Source organism: Zootoca vivipara, chromosome 4, assembly GCF_963506605.1.
Source record: "Zootoca vivipara chromosome 4, rZooViv1.1, whole genome shotgun sequence".
NCBI lineage: Eukaryota > Metazoa > Chordata > Lepidosauria > Squamata > Lacertidae > Zootoca > Zootoca vivipara.
Window position 1 is genome coordinate 89,342,179 of NC_083279.1, and position 21,893 is coordinate 89,364,071.

At 47.5% G+C, this 21,893-nt stretch overlaps 1 protein-coding gene across 1 annotated transcript in view; it reads right to left on the bottom strand.

Moving 5' to 3' along the window:
- TYR (tyrosinase) overlaps nt 1-15,171 on the bottom strand; it is a 62,613-nt gene extending 47,442 nt beyond the window's left edge. The window contains exon 1 of the mRNA XM_035116603.2: nt 14,233-15,171. Coding sequence (XP_034972494.1) covers nt 14,233-15,057 — 825 coding nt within the window. The 5' untranslated portion in view covers nt 15,058-15,171. The remainder of the gene's footprint in view (nt 1-14,232) is intronic.
- Between the last annotated feature and the right edge of the window lie 6,722 nt (nt 15,172-21,893).

Consider the following 21,893-nt stretch of genomic DNA (forward strand, 5'->3'; position numbering starts at 1 on the left):
TAGGGGGAGCCATGTGCTGCAACTACATTTCTTATCATCAGGAATTTCTTCCTGAGATTTAGTCAAAAATCTCATTTCTTGTGATTTGAATCCATTGATTGCGACCATGTGGTGGCCCTTCAGATATTTGAAGATGGCTACCATACCACCTCTCAGTCTTGTCTTCTTCAAGCTAAACATACCCAACGCCCTCATATGGTTAAGTGAATGCCTGAACAGGTGTCAGGGACTGGGCAGAGAAGGATTGGTGGAGACCGTCTCCCCAGCCTAACCCTTCCAGGGAGGAGGGAGAGGAAGGCAGTTTAGATTTACAACAGGGGTTTGTGGGAGGTCACAGCTCAGAGGCAGAAGGGGGGGGGAATGGGAAATAATGGGAGAGTGTTGGATTTTTTGAATAGTCAAGTTACTTTAGAGCCGGTCTAATGTAAATACTGTCTGTTTAAGAGAAACAGGTGCCGGTGTTTCTGTTAATTGCTCACAGGCGTGGGCTCTGCTTCTTGCATATAAGGCTCTGCCAAAAAGCCTTCTGTATCTCTTAGTTAGATCTTTCAGTTTGATTCATCTCTTAGTAGATCACTCTCTCAGTTGTTCTCAGTTTAAGTGATTCCAAGTTGAATCTTAGTATGATTGCTTAGTTATAATGCTAGTTTGCTGTTAATTCTTGGGTAGTTTAATGGGAGTTATGTGGGAGTTTGTGGGAGGTTTGGAATGGGTTGAAGGTTGGAATGTTGCTAAGAGAGAAAGCATTTATCTTTAGTTTAAAGTCTCTTTAGAGTCAGTTTGTTTTTCAGTTAAAGAAACCCAACACTTTGTATTTTCATCTGCATACTTTTACAAGTGTGCAGCTACTAAGGGATTTCATATAAGGGAGATTAATTCCCTATGCTCTTGGTGGTGTTTTCTTAGCCAGGTCGACTTCTGACTGTGTATACTCTGCGTGAAGCATACTTTAAAGGGCCACTGGAAACTGGGATATACCATTTAGGTTAAACAAGTTTCAATACTCAGTTCTCTCCAATATTATTCTTATCATATATATTATTTTCCAATAGGAGGAGGAGGAGGAGGAGGCAGCAGAGGGGCGACAGCCGACAGATATGGTGTCTTTAGAAAGCATTCCAGGCCCCCCTCTCCCAGAACCCAGCAAGCCTTGAAAATAGGAGAGCAAAGAGTTCAAAGACAGAGGGCATGTAGCAGCACCCGTAGAAGTGATGAATGAGGAAGTGGGAGAGACGGGGAGGTGGAGATTTACTCGAGAAAATGCCATTATCTAAGAGGCTGGATTCTATAGCCTCTCCCTGTCATTGCTGAATAAAAAGGGACAGTATGACACCTTCCCTTGTCTTTATACTTTCCTGGGCAACCAGCTGGGAGTCGCTGACAGCATCCTGACAACAGACCTTTTGTCTAAATTCATTCTGCATTGGCCTGCCTTCTCGGATCTGAGACTGAGCAGAAATCACGTGTACCCAGGGGCGGAGGAAGGAGGGTGCGGTGGGTGGCGTTCTGCCCCGGGTGTCACCACTGAGGGGGTGACAAAATACTGGGTGGCACTCACCACGGGGCCTACAGGACGCCTGAGCCACGCGTCTCTCCTGGGAGAGATGCAGTGGCTTGGGCGTGGGCACGCTCTGTGCTGCCCAAATGTTCTGCCTGCTGCCTCCCCCCTATCTGTAGGGCAGCTGAGTGGGAGGAAGCAGGCAGACTCTGGAGGCCCCACGGTGTGCCCCACCCTCGCCTTGCCCCTATGGGCGGCTCACCCTGCACCTGGGCGTGCCGCCCCAGGTGCCCAAGCGGCTTCCTCCGCTGCTGGGTGTGCCAACTTGTGGGAGTTGGTGTGTCTTTGGCCCCTTCAATCTTCGTTGGAAAGTCATAGGTTGTGTATCCTAGTGTTGTGTATCACAGCTTCAGCAATCAGATCCTACAGAGTGTTTGGCCTTACAGTGGTACCTCGCAAGATGAAATTAATTCGTTCCACGAGTCATTTCGTATCACGAAATTTTGTCTTGCAAAGCGCGGTTTCCCATAGGAAGGCATTGAAATTTAATCAATGCGTTCCTATGGACAAAAAAAGAGAGCAAAAAAAAAAAAGCAAAAAAAAAAAAGGTGCCGACTCACCCGCCACGGCCGGATGTTTTTAAGGCTCTTCCCATCGCGAAGCGGGCGGGCGGCGGTGGGGAGGCGCGGATGAGGCCTGCTGCTGGCTGTGCTGCCCACCCGGGCCAGACGGAGGGTCAGCCGGCGGCAGCAGCAGCTTCACTTCCTGTCGCGAAGCAGGCGCGTGGCAGTGGGGAGGCGCAGACGAGGCCTGCTGCCGGCTGTGCTGCCCACCCGGGCCAGCCGGAGGGCCAGCCGGTGGCGGCGGAGGCGGCGGCTTCACTTCCCGTCGCCGTCGGAATCCAAACCGCAGCCTCCTCTGGAGCGCAGGGTGGTGAGGCTACTTCGTCTTGCGAAGCACGGCCATAGGCAACATCGTTTTGCGAGTCTTCACAAAAATCGCAAAACGCTTTTGTCTTGCGATTTTTTCGTTGCGAAGTGCCACTGTATCTAGATGATGCGGCAATGTGTGCACGGCTCTTGCATGTTGTTACATGCACATGACGCATGCCAGGACTCCTCAATCTTGGGGGCAGCCAGGTGTCTCTGGCAGAAATTGGTGGTGTTCACTTATCCATCCCATGTCCGGAATCAGTATTTATTGTTTTGGTTGCTTTACGTCTGAAAATGGTGTGGAACTGATTACTTCCCCTACTCCTAATTTGTATTGCATTTCCTTTGCAATGAATGGGTTGAATAGCACAATGATGATGTGGTCAATTACATAAGTGATGTAAGTTTTGAAATTTTGCCACAGCAGACTACGAGGTGGGCGGGAGGCAAATTGCAGCAGAACAGCAACAGGGCTGTGTGTTACTAATACAGGGTGAAATGGGAGGTGATGCCTTTTTGCATCTCTTAGGAGCGTTAGATTTTTTTTAAAAAAAATTAAATAAAAAGTGCTTCTAGGTTTTCCTCAGTCCTCAGTCCCCCTTTGTTCATCAGTCCAGCAGCGTGGGAGAGGAGATGAAATCCATGTTGTTGTTGTTGTTTTAAAAAAGAGATTAGCTTTCGGAGGGATGTGTTTGTGTGTGGGAACATAAACTGTTTTTGACAGTTTTGATCGCAGGAGCAGGTACCTCCGAAGACCCTAAACGAGGGAAGCATGCTTTGCAAATGCAGAGGAGTAACAACAGTTGGCTGAGGGAAAAAGGAAAAGGTTGGGATGCATGCGGAGTGGGGGAGAAGTCAGCATTTTAGCATGCATTCACAGTTATCGCTGTTTCCATGGCAACATCTCCACGGAATAAAGTAGGCTCTCCTTTCTTTCGAAGAGGGGAAGCAGAGTTTGAAATGGATATACTTCACATACCCCCCCCCCCAACAACAAATCCACAACAAGTCTTGAGTGCTCCCTGATCTCCCGTGTAAGTGTCATTATATTTTTGTAGTTTAAAAAGCTGTTTCTTTGAGACTCCCCAGTCAAAGAAAGTGTTTTCTTTTTTTAAAAAAGATGCTTTTGCTTCTTATTTGCCCATTGAATTTCCACAAAGCCCTTAATAGTGTGCCTCCTAGCTCTTTCATCCTTTTCTTCTTCTTCTTCATTTTGTTCTGGACTTGACAGCCTTCTGGCATTAAATCTCTCTCCCTCCACCCCATTTTCGAGTGCATTCTCCTCTTGTTTACACTGCTGGGAGTTGCAAGAAATCTCCCTGAATTCTGAACTTACCCAATGTGAGAGGGATCAAAAGCTGTTTAATGGGTTGTGTGAAAACTTGCAGGAATCTTTTGTAATTGCCTAAGTCAGGAGTGGTAAACCTCAGACTTGGGGTGTGTATGTGTGAAATGTGGCCCCCAGCGGACATGCCCCAAGCAATACCTTCTCTGCTCAATGCACATCTTGACTGCTTTTGCTTTTGCCTGACTGAAATGTCTCACTGAACTGCATTAATGCCTGCTCCCCACTTTTGCATTATTAGTATAATTTTCTTTTAATTCTTTTTCACAATAATCTTCATATCAAATCATAGAATCATAGAATCATAGAGTTGGAAGAGACCACAAGGGCCATCCAGTCCAACCCCCTGCCAAGCAGGAAACACTATCAAAGCATTCCTGACAGATGGCTGTCAAGCCTCTGCTTAAAGACCTCCAAAGAAGGAGACTCCACCACACTCCTTGGCAGCAAATTCCACTGCCGAACAGCTCTTACTGTCAGGAAGTTCTTCCTAATGTTTAGGTGGAATTTTCTTTCTTGTAGTTTGAATCCGTTGCTCCGTGTCCGCTTCTCTGGAGCAGCAGAAAACAATATTTCTCCCTCCTCTATATGACATCCTTTTATATATTTGAACATGGCTATCATATCACCCCTTAACCTTCTCTTCTCCAGGCTAAACATACCCAGCTCCCTAAGCCGTTCCTCATAAGGCATCGTTTCCAGGCCTTTGACCATTTTCGTTGCCCTCTTCTGGACACGTTCCAGCTTGTCAATATCCTTCTTGAACTGTGGTGCCCAGAACTGGACACAGTACTCCAGGTGAGGTCTGACCAGAGCAGAATACAGTGGTACTTCCCTTGATCTAGACGCTATACTCCTATTGATGCAGCCCAGAATTGCATTGGCTTTTTTAGCTGCTGCATCACACTGCTGACTCATGTCAAGTTTGTGCAAATAGTTGCATTGCTTCTTAAATTGACTTCCCACCTCCACTTCTGCAGTGTTTATCCTCAAACCTTTTCTGCTACAGTATATCTTTATCTATTACAAAACAGATAAAATCTCCGTTGCAATTATTTTATCATTTCCCTTCTGCTTCTTTTATCTCAAATCCTGCCCACAATTTCATTTGACTATAGTATTTTTTTTAAAGTCTTCTATATAAAAAAAAATCATCATTTTTATCTCTTAATATCACTGTCAGATTTGCCATTTCTGCATAGTCCATCACTTTCAAAAGCCACTCTTCCTTTGCTGCAACCTGCTCTCCTTTCCATTTCTGTGCATTTAATGTATTTTTAATCTGTGTTGGAAGCCACCCATAGTGGCTAGGGAAACCCAGACAGACAGGCGGGGTACAAATAATAAATTATTATTATTATTTTCTAGCTGTGGTTGTCACATACATAAATAGTTTTGCCATCTTCTTTGGAACCCTTGTCCTTATTATGCCTGCAAGGAGAGTTACCTGGAGGAGTGTCTGAAGTCCAGCTCTGAGGGCCTTCTGGCAGTTCCCTCACGGCGAGAAGTGAGGTTACAGGGAACCAGGCAGAGGGCCTTCTTGGTAGTGGCGCCCTCTCTGTGAAACGCCCTCCCATCAGATGTCAAAGAAATAAACAACTACCAGACTTTTAGAAGACATCTAAAGGCAGCCCTGTTTAGGGAAGTTTTTAATGTTTGATGTTTTGTCGTGCTTTTCATATTCTGTTGGGAGCCGCCCAGAGTGGCTGGGAAAACCCAGCCAGATAGGCGGGGTATAAATAACAAGTTGTTGTTGTTGTTGTTGTTGTTGTTGTTGTTGTTGTTGTTGTTGTTGTTGTTGTTGTTGTCTTTTGGGAAGATCCCACTCCCTGCTTTTCAGTCATCAATCCTATGCACAAGAAGCTGGTGCAAAGCATATTGGTGTAGGTTAACTTGGCATTAAAGGTAAAGGTAAAGGGACCCCTGACCATTAGGTCCAGTTGTGAGGGACTCTGGGGTTGCGCGCTTATCTCGCATTATTGGCCAAGGGAGCCGGGCGTATAGCTTCTGGGTCATGTGGCCAGCATGACAAAGCCACTTCTGGCGAACCAGAGCAGCACACGGAAACGCCATTTACATTCCCGCTGTAGCGGTTCCTATTTATCTACTTGCATTTTGACATGCTTTCGAACTGCTAGGTTGGCAGGAGCTGGGACCGAGCAACGAGAGCTCACCCCGTCACAGGGATTCGAACCGCCAACCTTCTGATCAGCAAGCCCTAGGCTCAGTGGTTTAACGCACAGCGCCACCTGGTGTAACTTGGCATTAAGTTACACCAGATAGATCAAAACCCTGTTCAGCGGTGGGGCAGCTGCTGCCCTGCCTAAGCCTGCCGAAAGGAAAACAAGCCAGGCCACGTGACTGAGCTGAAAGGGCTTAGGATCCAGCCTAATTCTTCTCTTGAGGGTCCCATCTGAGTCACACCCCTGGAATTCCCCCTTTGCACTGACGGAGGAAGAGGAGTGCGGGGGGAGTGCCCCGCCCCCGGCAACTCGATCCTGGCAGGGTGCCTTCGTGGGTGCCCCCCCCACCCGTGCTGGGCGCCCCGCCCCTAGGATACACACCAACCCAGTCCCCACCTGCTCTCTGCCCCACTGCCTGAGCATAAAGCTCCGCCATTGCCCCTTTGCCAGGGATTTACAGCAGCCCAGGCTGAGGCAGGGTGAGCAAGTTAAACCAGTGTATCTTCAGCTGACTCAGAGTTGGGGACTTAACAGCGACTGAGCTAGAGATCTTCTGCTCATCCTAAACTGCTCATCCCAACAGATCTTGCCATAGAATTGCCCCCCTTTTTTTAAAAAAGCAATAATTTTTTATTTGCAGATTTATCACGGGAAAGAAAGAAGGAAACAAAACGAGACGAGAAGAAAAAAGAAGGAAATAGATAGCAACAATAATAACCAAATAATATAACAATAGACCACCAATCCACATTGCGGGTACAGTTCAGGAATTTTAAGCTGATATCAGCCCTGCAGTTGCGCACACGGGTATCAACACAAAATTGATGCCCATTTGAAATATGCTTGAGTGTAGCCTGGTCAGAGGACCATTGCAAAAAAATAAAATTAAAAAAATGGTGGGTGTTTATCTTTCCAAGCTTGAAGTGTAAGTCTCTTAGCCACCATAAGAGCTCACAAAATCCATTTTTTGTTGTGCAGCCATTAATCCCCATACTACAGGAATATAGTTTAAAAGTACACGGACACTTGCAAATATCACGGATTTCCCCAGTACAACATTTCTGTACAGTGGAACCTCGGTTTATGCCTACCTCCGTTTACGAACGCCTCCGTTTACGAATGCCGCGGACCCGGAAGTGTTTACATCCGGGTTCCGCAGCGTCAGATGCGCAGACGCGATCTGCGCAGCATGCGCGTGCGCAGAAGCACTCTATCGGTGCTTCACGCATGCGCAGAAGTGTGCCTTCGGCGCCCAAATGCCTCAGCGAGCGAACGCCTCCGCGGAACGGATTGTGTTCGCAAGCCGAGGTACCACTGTAACTGATTCAGACCAAACGGAATTCACCAAGCCACGTCACGTGTCTCAAAAGAGGCGTTCTCAGCATTCAAACTCCAGCGCCTGTCTGTAATAGACAGTACATATCTATGCAAACATTGTGGAGTCCAATATACTCGATATATTAACACCTTTTCTTTATATGGATGAAGAATGGAAGCCTCTGACATGTGCATGACTGCAATACAGGTCCCTCCCTCACATGTGTGTCATCATCACGCACATGACCTCTGGAACATGCACCGTTTTCTGAGCCGAAAGGGAGTAGGGCAGGGGAGGAATAGGGTGGCTTGGGGTGGGGTGGGGTGGGGTGGGAGCAGGCCAAGGCAGGGGTGGACTGGACTGGGACTTCTGTGTGTCCCACGGGTGTATGGGGTAGCCAGGAATGGAACCCCCACTTAAGCAGGGATTCCCCTGTAAGTGGTACCTCGGGTTGCAAACACTTTGGGTTACAAACGCTTCAGGTTACAGACTCCGCTAACCTGGAAGTACTACCTCGGGTTAAGAACTTTACCTCAGGATGAGAACATAAATCATGCGGTGGCAGCGGGAGGCTCCATTAGCTAAAGTGGTACCTCAGGTTAAGAATGGTTTCAAGGGGTCAAAAAAAGAGAGATGTACCCTGCTATATTAGAAGCAAAAAAAACCTTGTTTTGATGAATCGGAAGAGCCACAAAAAGATTCCACTGAGCACATGGATTGATAATATGGACAGGTTAGCTACATACGAACGAATTGCATGTTGACACAAAATAAAAATGGATAATAATGAAGAAATCTTGAACGAATATTTAAGTGATAAGGCGGATAGTGGTGGGAAGTAGGGGAAGGAAAGAGAGGTGGGAAAATATTGTTAAAAAGGTGACTAATTATTATATGAAACGACAAATATGATAGAGACTATGAATAAAATAAGGAAAAAGGTAACTAAGATAAATAACTGTGCAGAAGTACCCAGTTAATATATAATGCAGCAAGTATAATTGGAGGTCAAAGGAAAGTAGAAATAATGTAAATAGTAGAAAGAGAAATGTGTTTGTATTAGTATGAGTGTTTGAATTTGTATGTTTTGTGATTGTATCTGTGTATGTATGTTTACTTTACTCTTTTCTTATCTTTTCCTTTTTCCTTGATTGCTTTTTTGTAAATCTTCATTTTAATCATTTTAATCAATAAAGACTTTATTTTTTTAAAAGGTGTAGTCATAGGTATATCAGTGTATTCAAATCTTAATTGTCAAATTGTGTTATTATTGTTATTATGGTTTATGTTGTACAGTATGTTTCTTTTGTGGTTGTTGTATTGAAAAAATGATTAATTTTTATTTTATTTTATTTAAAAGAACGGTTTCAGGTTAAGAACGGACTTCCGGAACAAATTAAGTTCTTAACCAGAGGTACCACTGTATAGCCTACTATACAAAAGTGAAAATTGCATTCTGTTGCTCCGCCCACTTTTGCCTGTGGCCACACGCACCATTGGCATGCAAACGACTACACCCCTGTGAGATTGCCCACAAAGCAATGGGCTGGGGCAGCACCACTAACCAGAACTCTAGTCAGTCACGTCACTGGGAGGTTGAAGGAGAGGGGGGTAGGAGATAGCAAGGTCAGCGCAGTGCAAATGCACCCGACTGGCTCTGTGAGTGCGTTTGCACCATGCTGTCCTCACTGCAGCTTTGCCCAGTAATCAGCATAAGGAAGTCTTATGGGGCTTCGGGAAAATGTCTGGGCAAGAATGGGGCAGAAGCCTATGGTGTGGTGGCACAGTTCACCTGAGCTCTGGTTGGTTGCAGTAATGTCTTAAGGGTATCCAGCACCATGGTTCAATAATCCTCTGGCGCCCCCCCCCCCCCACAGCGGCAGTAGCGCGTGGCTAAGGGGCGGAGATGGAAGATGGCGGAGCCTGGACTGCACGCACCACCTTGCAGGGGGCTGGCCTGGGAGTAGAGCCCATCTCCCGCAGAGGGGGCTGCTTGGCCTCCCGCCCTGGACCGGCCCCTCCGGGTGCTCCGGGACGCGACAGTGGCGCGACAGTGGCGCGCGGTCATTGAGCTTCCTCCATGAAGCAGAATCAGCGAGACTCCTGCCTAGAGTGGCAGCAGGCGCGTGGTGGGGGGTGCCGGCAGCAGCTGCTCCCAGACACCAGCTGTTCGGCGCCCCTTCCGCGCCCCTGGTGGCCAGGCGCCTTGTGCCACCCAGCCCAGGCATATGCAACCAACCAGAGCTCAGGTGAACTGTGCCACCACACCATCGGCTTCTGCCCAATCCTTGCCCAGACATTTTCCCGAAGCCCCATAAGACTTCCTTATTTGGAACAGCATAGAATGTAGACCCTCCAAATATTGGCATACAATCCTCATTAGACCTCACCGCTGGCTGTGCTAGTTGAGACTGATGGGAGTTAGAATCCAACAACACTGCAGGAGGTTAGACCAGATCATTCTTGGGATCCCTTCCAACTCTACCCTACTATGACTTTAGAGGATCACAGGTTCTCCATCTCTGATTTAACGGAGTCATAAAAGCCATACTATGACCCCCCCCCAAAGCTGGCTACAATAGGCAGTGCTTAATCTACAACACAGTAGACAGTGTTTTATATTTTATCCTGTTGGTTCTGTTTTCAGCGTTGCCACATAGCTTGAGGCCCTAAGATTGGATTTTTAAAAAACAATAATCAAAATGACACACTTTACAAAACAAAAATCTCAGCTCTCTACCAAACAGGTTAATTGGGACTATCTTTCATAATAAAAAGCAAAAACTTTCTCTAGCGACAAAGGATGCTAAATGAATCGACATTTCCCTTGAGAATACTCAGACTCCTTTCTTGTCTGTTAAGGTATAGAGTTAATTGATTCATTTCTAAAATCTTGGCTCTGGGGGAAAGTTGGAGGGACTTTCCTGTTTGCAGAAAGAAGTTGCTGACATGTGTGCTTATGTTTCCACTCTTTTAGCTCTAAACATTTCAAGCTTGATGGCCATAAGCAATTTGGCACACATTAGACTTGGAATATTACATCAGGAAAATGCCTGACATGTCCGGGTTTCCGGGTGTAAAAATGGCGTCAGGGGGGGATTTTGCCAAATTGGCAAAATGTCAGGGAAAACCTGGATGTAAAAGCAGTGGGAACAGCTCCAAAAGCTGAAAATCACTATTTTGTGGAGAGGTTTCCCCAATAAAGCTCGACTATATTGGTTCAAAGCTCAACAACAAATTTTCAAAAAGTAAACTTTCAAAAAAGTTTACTTTTTGAAATATGGCAACCCTAGTGGCACACATAGAAACCCCATCTGCAAAAACAAACGAACCCATGCTTATTCCATCACAGAGCCAAATACTGAGAGACAGTGTGGTGTAGCAGTTAGAACATTGGGCTAGTACAGGTTTCCCAAACTTGGATCTCCAGCTGCCTTGGGACTACAGTTCCCATCATTCCTGACCACTGGTCCTGTTAGCTAGAGATGATGGGAGTTGAGCCCCCAAAACAGCTGGAGAACCAAGTTTGGGAAACCCTGGTCTAGCATCTTGGAAGACCAGAGCTCACTGGGTGGTCTTGGGCCAGTCACCATCTCTCAGCCTAACCTACCTCACAGGGTTATTTTGAGGATAAAAATGGAGAGGGTGGAAAGGCTTGAGCTCCTCTGAGTCAAAGTTTGAAGGAGCAGGGGTTGGGAAAATTTGCCCCCTGTTTGCCTCATTGATTCATCCTGCTCCTCTTGCCCCGCTCCCACCTTTGCCTGTTTTGAAGTCACACACACAGGGGTGTGTGTGTGTGTGTGTGTGTGTGATTTTTGTGTGTGAATCTTCCTAAGTAATATAATGCACACCATTATTATTATTATTATTATTATTATTATTATTATTATTATTTGTATACTGCCCTATACCCACAGGTCCCAGGGCAGTTACAACATTGGGTTACATCCCATTGCTTGATATCACATATGCACTTTGGTTAGTGGCAAACTTCTTTGGACTGGTCATGTTGTGTGGATGCCTGTTGATAGTCTTCCAAAGCAGCTACTCTATTCCAAACTTAAAAATGGAAAGCGTAATGTTGGTGGTCAAGAAAAGGGGTTTAAAGACTGTCTCAAGGCAAATCTTTAAAAATGTAGTATGAACACTGACAACTGGGGAACACTGGCCTGCGGGCGCTCCAGTCGGAGAACAGGCTTTACCAAAGGTGTCATGGGCTTTTTGAGGACACTCGAACTCAGGACGCAAGGGAGAAACGTGCTAAGAGGAAGGCACGCTTGGCAAATCCACACCGTGATCAATTCCCACTCAGAAATCAATGACCCCACTGTGGATCCAGAATTGGCCTCCTTAGTTACTTACGGACTCATTGTTAAAACCGTGTTTATGGAAGACAATCTTACTCAGCTATGAGTGATCGCAGGAGGAGGAGGAGGAGGAGGAGGAGGAGGAGGAGGAGGAGGAGGAGGAGGAGGAGGAGGAGGAGGAGGAGTGCTCAGGGCTATACTTCCCATCTGAGGCTACAACCCCTCTTAAACCTTGCAAAGTGCCCATCTTTGCTGAAGGATCAGCTTTTGGTTTATCCGCTTTCATGGTGAGGCAAAGAGGCTACCAAAGATAACAAACTGGTACAAGTGGGATTCCCAACAAAACGATGCATTATGGAGTTCTTCCCTTCAGGATTCCAGCCAATTTTCCCTTCCACGCATCTTCCCCCCTCCCCACCCAAGAAAGCTAGTTAGCATACCATAGCCATTGAGTAACTTAGTCCTCATTGGCCTATTTTGGGGGGTTCCACCTTTGTAGGGTTTCTTTCCTTTTTGTACTTACTTAAACCTTAGCGTTCCCCCAGTCCTGCGGAGAATGCTGCCTTGTGCATGTGTTTCTATTTTGGCTACATAAACTTGTAGCCTGATCACCAGAAGCAGAGAGAATTAGGTAAAAATCACATTTATAGAACTCCGTCTCCTTCCTCCAATCAGCTGCCACTTACCTGCTGGCGTTCAGGCTGTCTGTTTACCCAGGTGTTTGTGTGTGGCTGCCTGGATTGTAAACCAGCTGACAAAATGGATTTTGCTGCTGCTTTAATCTTTTGGTCGTTTGCGTTTTGACATATTATAGTCCCCAATTGCTTCTTGGAGAGCACATTGCATTTTCAATATGCTGTAAGTCACTAGCAGAACTACGCTTGGGAAACGGGCATCTCCAGTTAGAAGGATCTCATGCATCAGTGCTGGTGGGGGAAGACCCCTTGATAGAAATGACGGGGAGCAGGGGTGGAGGATGGGGGGTGCGGTAGATGCGGTCTGCCCCAGGTGTCATGACGGGGGGGGGGTTGACAAAATGCTGGGCGGCACTCACCGCGCCGCCTGCAGTGCGCCTGAGCCATGTGTCTCTCCTGGGCTCCACACTGCCCAAACGGTCTGCCCACTGCCTCCCCCCCCCCCAGCTGTAGGGCGGCTGAGTGGGAGGAGGCAGGCAGACTCTGGAGGCCTCCCTGACTGGGAGCCCTTGCCACTCAAGATACAGGGGCCTGAGCTAGGACCATCGAAATCTGCCTTATATTGCATCAGACCAATAGCCTGTCTAGTTCAGTGTGTCCTACACTAGCCGGCAGTGGTACAATCCCTCAGGGGACAATCCCTACCTAGCGATGCCAGGGATTGAACCTGGAATATTCTGCATGCAAAGAAATGCTCTACCGCAAGGGATGGCTGAATGTGTCAATTTCAGCTTCTCATTTTTCCAGCCTTGACTTTCCACATGTTTGCGATTTGAAAAACAAACTCTTCATGAAAACTCGTCAACCTTTTAGTGCAAATTTCTCCAAACATTTTTGTACGCAATTTTCCATAACACACAGCTTTTTTTTGCATTACAGCTTCCCCTAATAAAGTGCATTTTTGTATGCCACTTTCACTAATCTTTGCATTTCTGTGCAGACTTTACCAATGCATGTGCTTTTTTTTTTTTTGAAGCATCACTGAGCTGGAGAACTGCTCCGCAAAATTTGGAGGAGTGCAAATATCAATGAATGCCAGCATTTTGGTTCGCATATTGCTTTGGTGAATGTAAATTAGGTTTTAAATGCAAACTGAATCTAACTTCTCTCCCACCTCAACTTACTAGTGAGCTATGAGCTTTCACGAAGGTAGATTAAGGCAGCTCCGCATGCCAATACAAATATGCAGAAAAACACAGCTATTCATCTGAAGAAGTATCTGAAGAAGTGTGCATGCACACAAAAGCTCATACCAATGACGAACTTAGTTGGTCTCTAAGGTGCTACTGGGAGAAAAGCAATGACAAACCTAGACAGCATCTTAAAAAGCAGAGACATCACCTTGCCGACAAAAGTCCGTATAGTTAAAGCTATGGTTTTCCCAGTAGTGATGTATGGAAGTGAGAGCTGGACCATAAAGAAGGCTGACCGCCGAAGAATTGATGCTTTTGAATTATGGTGCTGGAGGAGACTCTTGAGAGTCCCATGGACTGCTAGAAGATCAAACTTATCCATTCTTAAGGAAATTAGCCCTGAGTGCTCCCTGGAAGGACAGATCGTGAAGCTGAGGCTCCAATACTTTGGCCACCTCATGAGAAGAGAAGAATCCTTGGAAAAGACCCTGATGTTGGGAAAGATTGAGGGCACTAGGAGAAGGGGACGACAGAGGACAAGATGGTTGGACAGTGTTCTCGAAGCTACGAACATGAGTTTGACCAAACTGCGGGAGGCAGTGCAAGACAGGAGTGCCTGGCGTGCTATGGTCCATGGGGTCACGAAGAGTCGGACACGACTAAACGACTAAACAACAACAAAGGTGCTACTGGAAGGAATTTTTTTGTTTTGTTTTGTTTCGACAGCTATTCGTGGCATTCTGGTGCACAAAGAGACTTAAAGGTACGGTTTCTCCTCTGCATAACCCAGCAGAAACAGATTCCCACCTCCCTGTGCCTACCTGCCACGAGGAAAAGAAAGAGGCTGGGCTGAGTAGGTTTGGGTCGCTAGGGTGCCTTCCTCCCATGTACTCATCCGTGCAGATGTCGCAGCTCTCGGCGTCTCGCCAGTCCCAGTAGGGGATGGTGAAGTTCTCGTTTCCAGTGAGCTTTTGGATCTCATGTTCCCACATGAGCAAGAAAAGACGGTGCCACGGCAGGAAGCCCGGAGCCTCGTGGGCAAAATCGATATCCCGCCACACATTGGTGCCTCCAAGGAGTGTGTCGCGAGAGACGTAATAGTGCATCCATACGAAGAGGTCGTACAGATTGATGTCTCGGAACATGGGCGTCGAGCCATTGTTCATCTGGGCGTACGTCCCGGTGGCAATGACAAAATCCCTGCTGGTGGTATGCTTGGCTAGGTTGAGGTAGGCAAGGAACTGGTTCTTTTCCCTGGTGCTGAGCTGGAAGATGTCTTTCCTCACCCTCAGCTTCCTCTCTGTGCAATTGGGACCGGCAAAGTTGAACTTGCAGTCGGCGCAGCTGAATCCCATGAAGTTCCCGGAGCATTGGCATGTCCGGTTGTAAAACACGGCGGGCCAGTCTTCCCGGTCATCCACTCCGGAGAAGGGAAACTGAGGGCCGAGAGGGGCGTCTGAAAGTAGGATCTCGCGGCAGGATCCCCTACCTGAAAGCTCCCCGCAAGGGGAACCATCTCCAGACCAAATGGGACAGCATTCCTTGCTCAACAAGCTGTCGGCATTGGCACATGCCCGAGGGAACTGGCCAGAACTGAAGGGCAGAATACCCAGGAAGATGCCAACGCTAAAGAGAGACATCTTCATTCAGCAGCAGACCTAGAGCCCAGCAGTTTAGGCAGCTGGCAAGGAATAAGCTTCTGTCCCTACACTTTCAGAGCCCTGAGAAATTTCCCCGACATCTCTCCAGAATATCATCCAGTCTCACTTCCATCTATCCCTCCCCCTCCCCTCAACTTTCTGTAATCTGATTATCACATGTCCTGGGCTCCGTCCAAGGAACTCTCACTCCCCTTCCCCCTTCGGCTCCAGTTAATATAGAGACTTACTATGAGAATCTCATCTTCTGCCTAGCACATGATCGCTTTTGATGTACCAGCAGCACAAAGGGTGGAAGCCTTGGTCACACACAGGAACTTGGGTGCTTGGTATAATGCCTCATGGGGTTTCTGTGCGGAAGGAGGAGGATCGAGGGCTGGGTAAGGCTGCGGTGGGTGGGTAAGGAAATCCCACAGAGCTTGGTGCAATTGCTGAGCAAGCCCAGCGCAGCAAATCTGCAAATTGGTAAAGAAAACTGGCCTGGAGTTCCTCAGTCATGCCATTTAGAGAAAGGCCTGATTTTGTGCATTTTCTAGACATAAAGAAATATGCATAAAACCATCCCATAAAAAAAGGAGGAGGAATAGAAGGCATAAATAGGGAACATTGACATTTGGGTTCTCCATTTGAATTTAGCTTGCTGAACAAAGGAGCACACTTTCATAAAAGACCATGCACTCCTGCACAAACTTGCTCTGAAGTTCGGCTCATCCTCTAAGGCGCTTCTCCAGATGCTTGTTCCTGTTGGAGATGCCAAGAGTGGCAGCTGGAGAAACTTGGTGCCCAAGTTGTGGAATGATCTCTCAGTGAAGGCTTCCTAATGCCAATGCTTATGTCTTTTAGACATAGGTGCTGGGTTGGGGCTGGGGGCCGGGTGCTCCAGCCCCCACAACATTCCCTATGAAGGGGCTGGGCACCCACAATTTTTGGGAACGGATGCTGTGCGTGCCACGCGGGCATGCATGCCTGACATCACCACACCCGCCAATCTGCACATCCAAAGTCAAATGCGCATGTATGCACATGCTGGCAGGCATGTTAATAAAATAGTAGTAGTAGTAGTAGTAGTAATAATAATAATAATAATAATAATAATAATAATAATAATACCCCACCCATCTGGCTGGGTTTTCCCAGCCATTCTGGGCGGCTTCCAACAAAACATTAAAATACAAGCCAGCCTGCTTTTAGATGCCAAGCAAAGTCTCTCTATCATAATAATCATCACTATCATACCTGCTTAACTGCTATTTTAACAAAGGTTCATTCTGCATTAAAAATCAATAAAAAATAAAGAAGTACTAAAATTAGTTTGCATCAAGAGTTAGGCTACTCCACCTCTTTTATTCCATTTTTAGAGGCATATTTAATATGCTGTGATTTCTAGATTTATATACGCAACCTCCCCTACCTGTAGATGAGTTTTTCAGCTTGCATTTTGCTCAATCTACTGGAATGAGGTTCAGGACCTTATTATGGCTGCTTTCATGGGCGTAGCCAAGGGGGGGCAGGGGGGGCAGCTGTCCCCCCTAAATCAATAAAAATTCTTAGCAAACTGAGGTTCTGCCTCCCCTACAAATGGCCTGCCCTCCCCCCTAACAAAAATCCTGGCTTCGAAAGACAAGTCCAATATCTGGGTCTGCTTCTACCACCTGCCGAGGTGCTGAGAAGCACCGTTCTCTGCTTTGGGGAATAGGGGGTCCAGGTGAAAAAAAGAAGGCATGGTTCCTGCATCTTCGATTGTTGTGAACAAGAGAGAATGTTGGCAGCCAGCTACCTCTGCTGCAATTTCAGAGCTGCAGGAGCACTGCCCCCACCCTTCTATTCTTTCGCATCGAGCCACCTGATTTATGATACACCAAAACAGGAGATCATTTGCAAAAGGCCCCATGGCTCAAATACGATGGGAAAGACCTGAGCGCTAAAGCATTCTCTAGACTGTGAACTTTCTGCCTGAAAAATGTTGCCTTTCCGCAGGAATCAAGGGGTCGTCATATGATGGTTCTGAGTAGCACGCGGCTCCTTAATCCCCTTGGCTTCAGGAAACACAGACAGATTATCACAGGGTCTTTGTGCCTGCTTCAAGCTCCCCAAACTAGGCTGCTTTCTCTCTCTTTCTCCCCCAACATACACTTTAAAAAGTTGACTCGAACTGCAATCACTCTTGCTGCACTATTTCGTTCTGCATGCTGGCTTAACCATTAGAAAACCTGAAGACCTTTGCCACTCATCGAATCCTGAACATAAAGTGGAAGGAAAAACCAGAGATTGCTCATTTGTGGGGCAATTACCCAGTCGGCTACTTGACAAAGGTCAAAATGTAGGACACTGTCCCACAACACAGGGAGACAGACATGTCCTCTGTGCCTTTTTGGGCTGCTCTAAAATTGCAGAAATGCAACTCTAGGACATTATTGCGGTCAAACCAACAATTCATGTTTGGCCAGATAGGCACATGAAGGTGCTGAGGCTCATAGAGCTTTCCTGAAAAATTTGCTAGAGAGAACTCTGTGAGGTAACTTCCTTTGTCTGCCTGGGCAGGAAGCTGTAACACTACATCCTTCCTTCCTGGGCGCCCCTCTGTTTCTTCATCATACCTCCAAGCAGACCACACATGCCATGCCTGAGCTCTGCAGCTCAGACACTATTTCTTAATTTGCTTTTTGTACTTTTGTAACTTAGATAGTAGCCATAAACGTGCTTTCATTTTGCTACTGTCATCGCTGCTTCAAGACCTAGATTATGTAAGTAAATGCTACTTTTACTTCTTCACAAAACACTGTGTGAGTGATTGTGGTTTTGAAGAGAAAAGGGATAATACCAGGAAAACCCAGCCTGCCTTAAAGCATCCTGGATTGTTGTTTCTAGAAGGTTAAATCAACCTTGTCTTAACTTCCAAGTTTAAGCTGCAGAGGATGGTACTCTGCTGATCTCACTAACATGAGCAAGGAAAGATAATAGCTAAGTAATATATCCTCTCCTAGTGTCTTAATTCGTTCCTACAAACAGGCACAGCTTCCCACACAGCATCTCCATGCCAGAAGGGCTGTACCTATTGGGATTCTCCTTGTGTAAAAGAGAGGGTGGGGAACCTTTAACCCTCCAGATCAGGCATCCCCAAACTGCGGCCCTCCAGATGTTTTGGCCTACAACTCCCATGATCCCTAGCTAACAGGACCAATGGTCAGGGAAGATGGGAACTGTAGTCCAAAACATCTGGAGGGCCAAAGTTTGGGGATGCCTGCTCCAGATGTTATTGTTGGACTCCAACTCCCAGCAGCACCAGCAACAGGGCCATTGGTAAGGGATGATGGGTCTTGTTGTCCAGTACCATCTGGAAGGCTACAGATTTTCTATCACTTTTGCACTTTTCCAATCTTAAGCTCAGTTCTCCACATTTCAGCATGAAATTCTCCTAATACACACATTTTTGTATGCGGTATTTTCCAGTAGGCGAACACATTTTTGCAACGCCATGCATTTTCCTAACAGCATGCATTTTTATGCATTGTTTTCACTAATATATGGATTACACAAACACCAGTACAGTCATACCTTGGTTTTCAAATAGCTTCGTTCTTGAACGTTTTGGCTCCCAAACGCCGCAAACCCGGAAATGAGTCTTCCGGTTTGCAAACTATTTTGGAAGCTGAATGTCTGACGGGGCTTCCGTGGCTTCTGATTGGCTGCAGGAGCTTCCTGCAGCCAATCAGAAGCTGCGCTTTGGTTTCCAAATGTTTTGGAAGTCAAACGGACTTCCGGAACAGATTCCGTTCAACTTCCAGGGTATGACCATATATGCATTTTTATGCACTGCAAAAGTGTGTATTCTGAAGGATGTCTCTGCTTCGATTCACATCTTGTTTCAGAAAGCATGAAAGAGATACGGTCACCTTTAAATGTGAGCTGAAATCAAATTTCTCTGCCATCCCAATCTGTTGGATATCTGCCTGTCACTCAACTGTTAAAGGCAATAGTGGGAATATAACCCCTTAAGTCACACACCCACTTCTTGTTTTAATTCTTTGCAGCTGAAAAAAAAATCAGATTTTTCTGAAGTTTCATAAAATTGATTAATTGATCACTTAATCAGTTCCAACAGCTTGGCTAATCAGGTAAGAAAAATAACTTCAATTTGTAGGCAGCCCTAATTATCACATTAGTGTGTGTTATTATAATTAGAATCTGGATGCTAAGCTTCCACTTGAGCAGAAAGTGGAAGGTCAAGTGACCAAAATAACCCTTATACATCTCTAATCTTTGCTTTTTTCTTGGAGTGGAAGAATTTACCCTTTTGATTGGCTTATTCAGGATGCAGAACTCAAATTACCTTAGGCTACAAACGCCTGAGGACCTGTTGGAATTTAGAAGAGGCAGCTTTTGACCGGCTTCCTTGGCATGTCAGGCAGAAGCCGAGCATCTGTCAGAGTGTCCTGGATCATCAGAAATTTCCCACAAGACTAGCATGGCTAATGTCCTCTGTTATGTACTGAGCTGAATCCTAGAACAATAGGATTCAGAATCAGCGGGAGCTACCCAATCCAACTCCAGGTGGAAGTGAATCCGCAACCTGATTGGCCTGCTGGAGCAGCCAATCAGGCGGCTGGCAGAAGTGAATCTGCTACCTGATTGGCCTGTAGGAGCAGCCAATCAGGCTGCAGGCAGAAGTCAATCCATAATATAATTGGCCCACAGGTGTAGCCCTGAAGTAGCCAATCACGCAAGGCCCATTGTGTAAATAATGTATATAAGCAGATGGTTTGGGGAAAAGAGCCATTCGTCTTCTCTTCTCCTCCTTGATGACTATGAGCTGAATAAAGAGCATGAAATTCACTCTTGACTCTGAGTATATTTCACTGGCGACGAAGGTGGGATCTTGCTGAGCTGACCGCCACCACGCACTGCACCGCAGCACCGCCACCTGCTGCACCGCTGCATCGCACCGTGCATCCAGGCTTCAGCTCCAGGACCCAAGGAACCCAGAATGGCAACCGACAGCAGCTTCTCGCCATTCAAACCAGCATCAGGAGACTGGGAAGGGTACGCCGCCCGTTTCAACTTCCTCCTGCAAGCGAAAGAAGTCACCAACGATGCCATGAAGAGGGCGACATTCTTCAGCGTCTGTGGAGAGGAGACGTTTGAAATCGCCCGGGCTCTCCTTGCACCTAGAGATGTCGCTACCGTCTCTTACAAAACAATAATGGAACGGCTGAAGGAGCACTTCTCACCACAGCCCTCGGTGGTAGCTTGCCGAAATGCCTTCTATGCAAAGCGGCAAGCCCCGGGGGAAACCATAACTGGGTTTGTGACCTCCCTCCGCCAAGCCGCCCGGTTATGCAACTTCTCAGAATTGGAGAACATGCTTCGTGACCGCCTCGTCGGTGGCCTGAGGGACGAGATGTTGCAACGACGCCTCTACGCCAAAAAAGACCTCACGTTCCAGATTGCTCTGGAGGAAGCCCTGGCAACCGAAGCCGCCGAGAGGTCAACGCAAGAGGCACGACCGGCCCCGCCATCCCAACCGAGGGTCTACCACGAAGACCTCACCGACGAATCCGAATCTGACAGGGAGGAAGTACACCGAGTACAGCGGCGCACTCAAGCAGCACACACACCACAGCAGCCTCGACGAGAAGGAGGGAACTGTGCAAGCTGCGGGGAGAACCACGAGAGGAGGACCTGTCGTTTCCGCAACGCAGAGTGCAGGCAGTGCAGAAAATTGGGACACATCGCCCGGGTGTGTCGGGCTCGACTCACCCGTCGACAAGCATCAGATGACCGACCCAGGAGCCCCAGGTCACACGGCACCATGCACCAAGGCAACTCGACGGAGATCACGGACTACCAGGTATTCCAGTTGCCCCATCCCAGCACAGAGAAAATTTATATAGAGGTACAGATAGAGGGAGCCCCATGCCGCATGGAGCTGGACACGGGTTCAACTCTATCCATAATCTCGGCCCGAACATTAAGGGAACTGTGCCCTAATGGGGGTCCCAAACTAAGGCCGGCCCCATTCACCCTCCGGGACTCCCAGAAACGTAAGGTCCCTACTATGGGGGTGGGGACCTTCAGGGTGCAATATCGAGGGCGAAAGCAACAATTGGACTTGCTGGTAGTTAAGGGCCCCTACGTTAGCTTACTGGGACTGGCATGGTTTGGACCTCTGGGGCTAGCCGTTACCGGGGTGAACCGCACTAGCTTACAAGTGGACGTGGACGCCATATGCAAAGAGTTTCCAGGGGTTTTCGATGGGGCATTGGGACGATATACAGGACCCCCCATTGCCCTACAGCTGGACCCCGCTGTACGACCCATCAGGCACAAGGCCCGCCGGGTCCCGTTCGCCCTGAAACCCCGCATAGACGAGGAATTGGGCCGGCTCGTGGAGCAAGGAGTGCTGGAGCCGGTGCCCAACGCCCCCTGGGAAACTCCAATTGTCACACCCGTCAAGCCTAACGGTTCGGTCCGCATCTGTGCAGACTACAAATGCACCATAAACAAGGCTCTCACGGCCCATGCATACCCAGTGCCAGTGGTCAGCCATGTCCTCGCCACCCTGGCTGGGTCAAAAATCTTTGGCAAACTGGACTTGGCCCAAGCGTATCAACAGTTGCCTGTGGACGAAGCCACAGCAGAGGCTCAGACGATTGTGACGCACAGAGGGGCATTCAGAGTTAAGCGGCTGCAATTTGGCGTTAGCGTGGCACCAGGCATATTCCAGAATCTAATGGACTCTCTCCTTAAAGGGATTCCTGGCGTCACCCCCTTCTTCGATGATGTACTGATCGCCGGGCCCACACCAGAGGAATTTGAGGACCGCC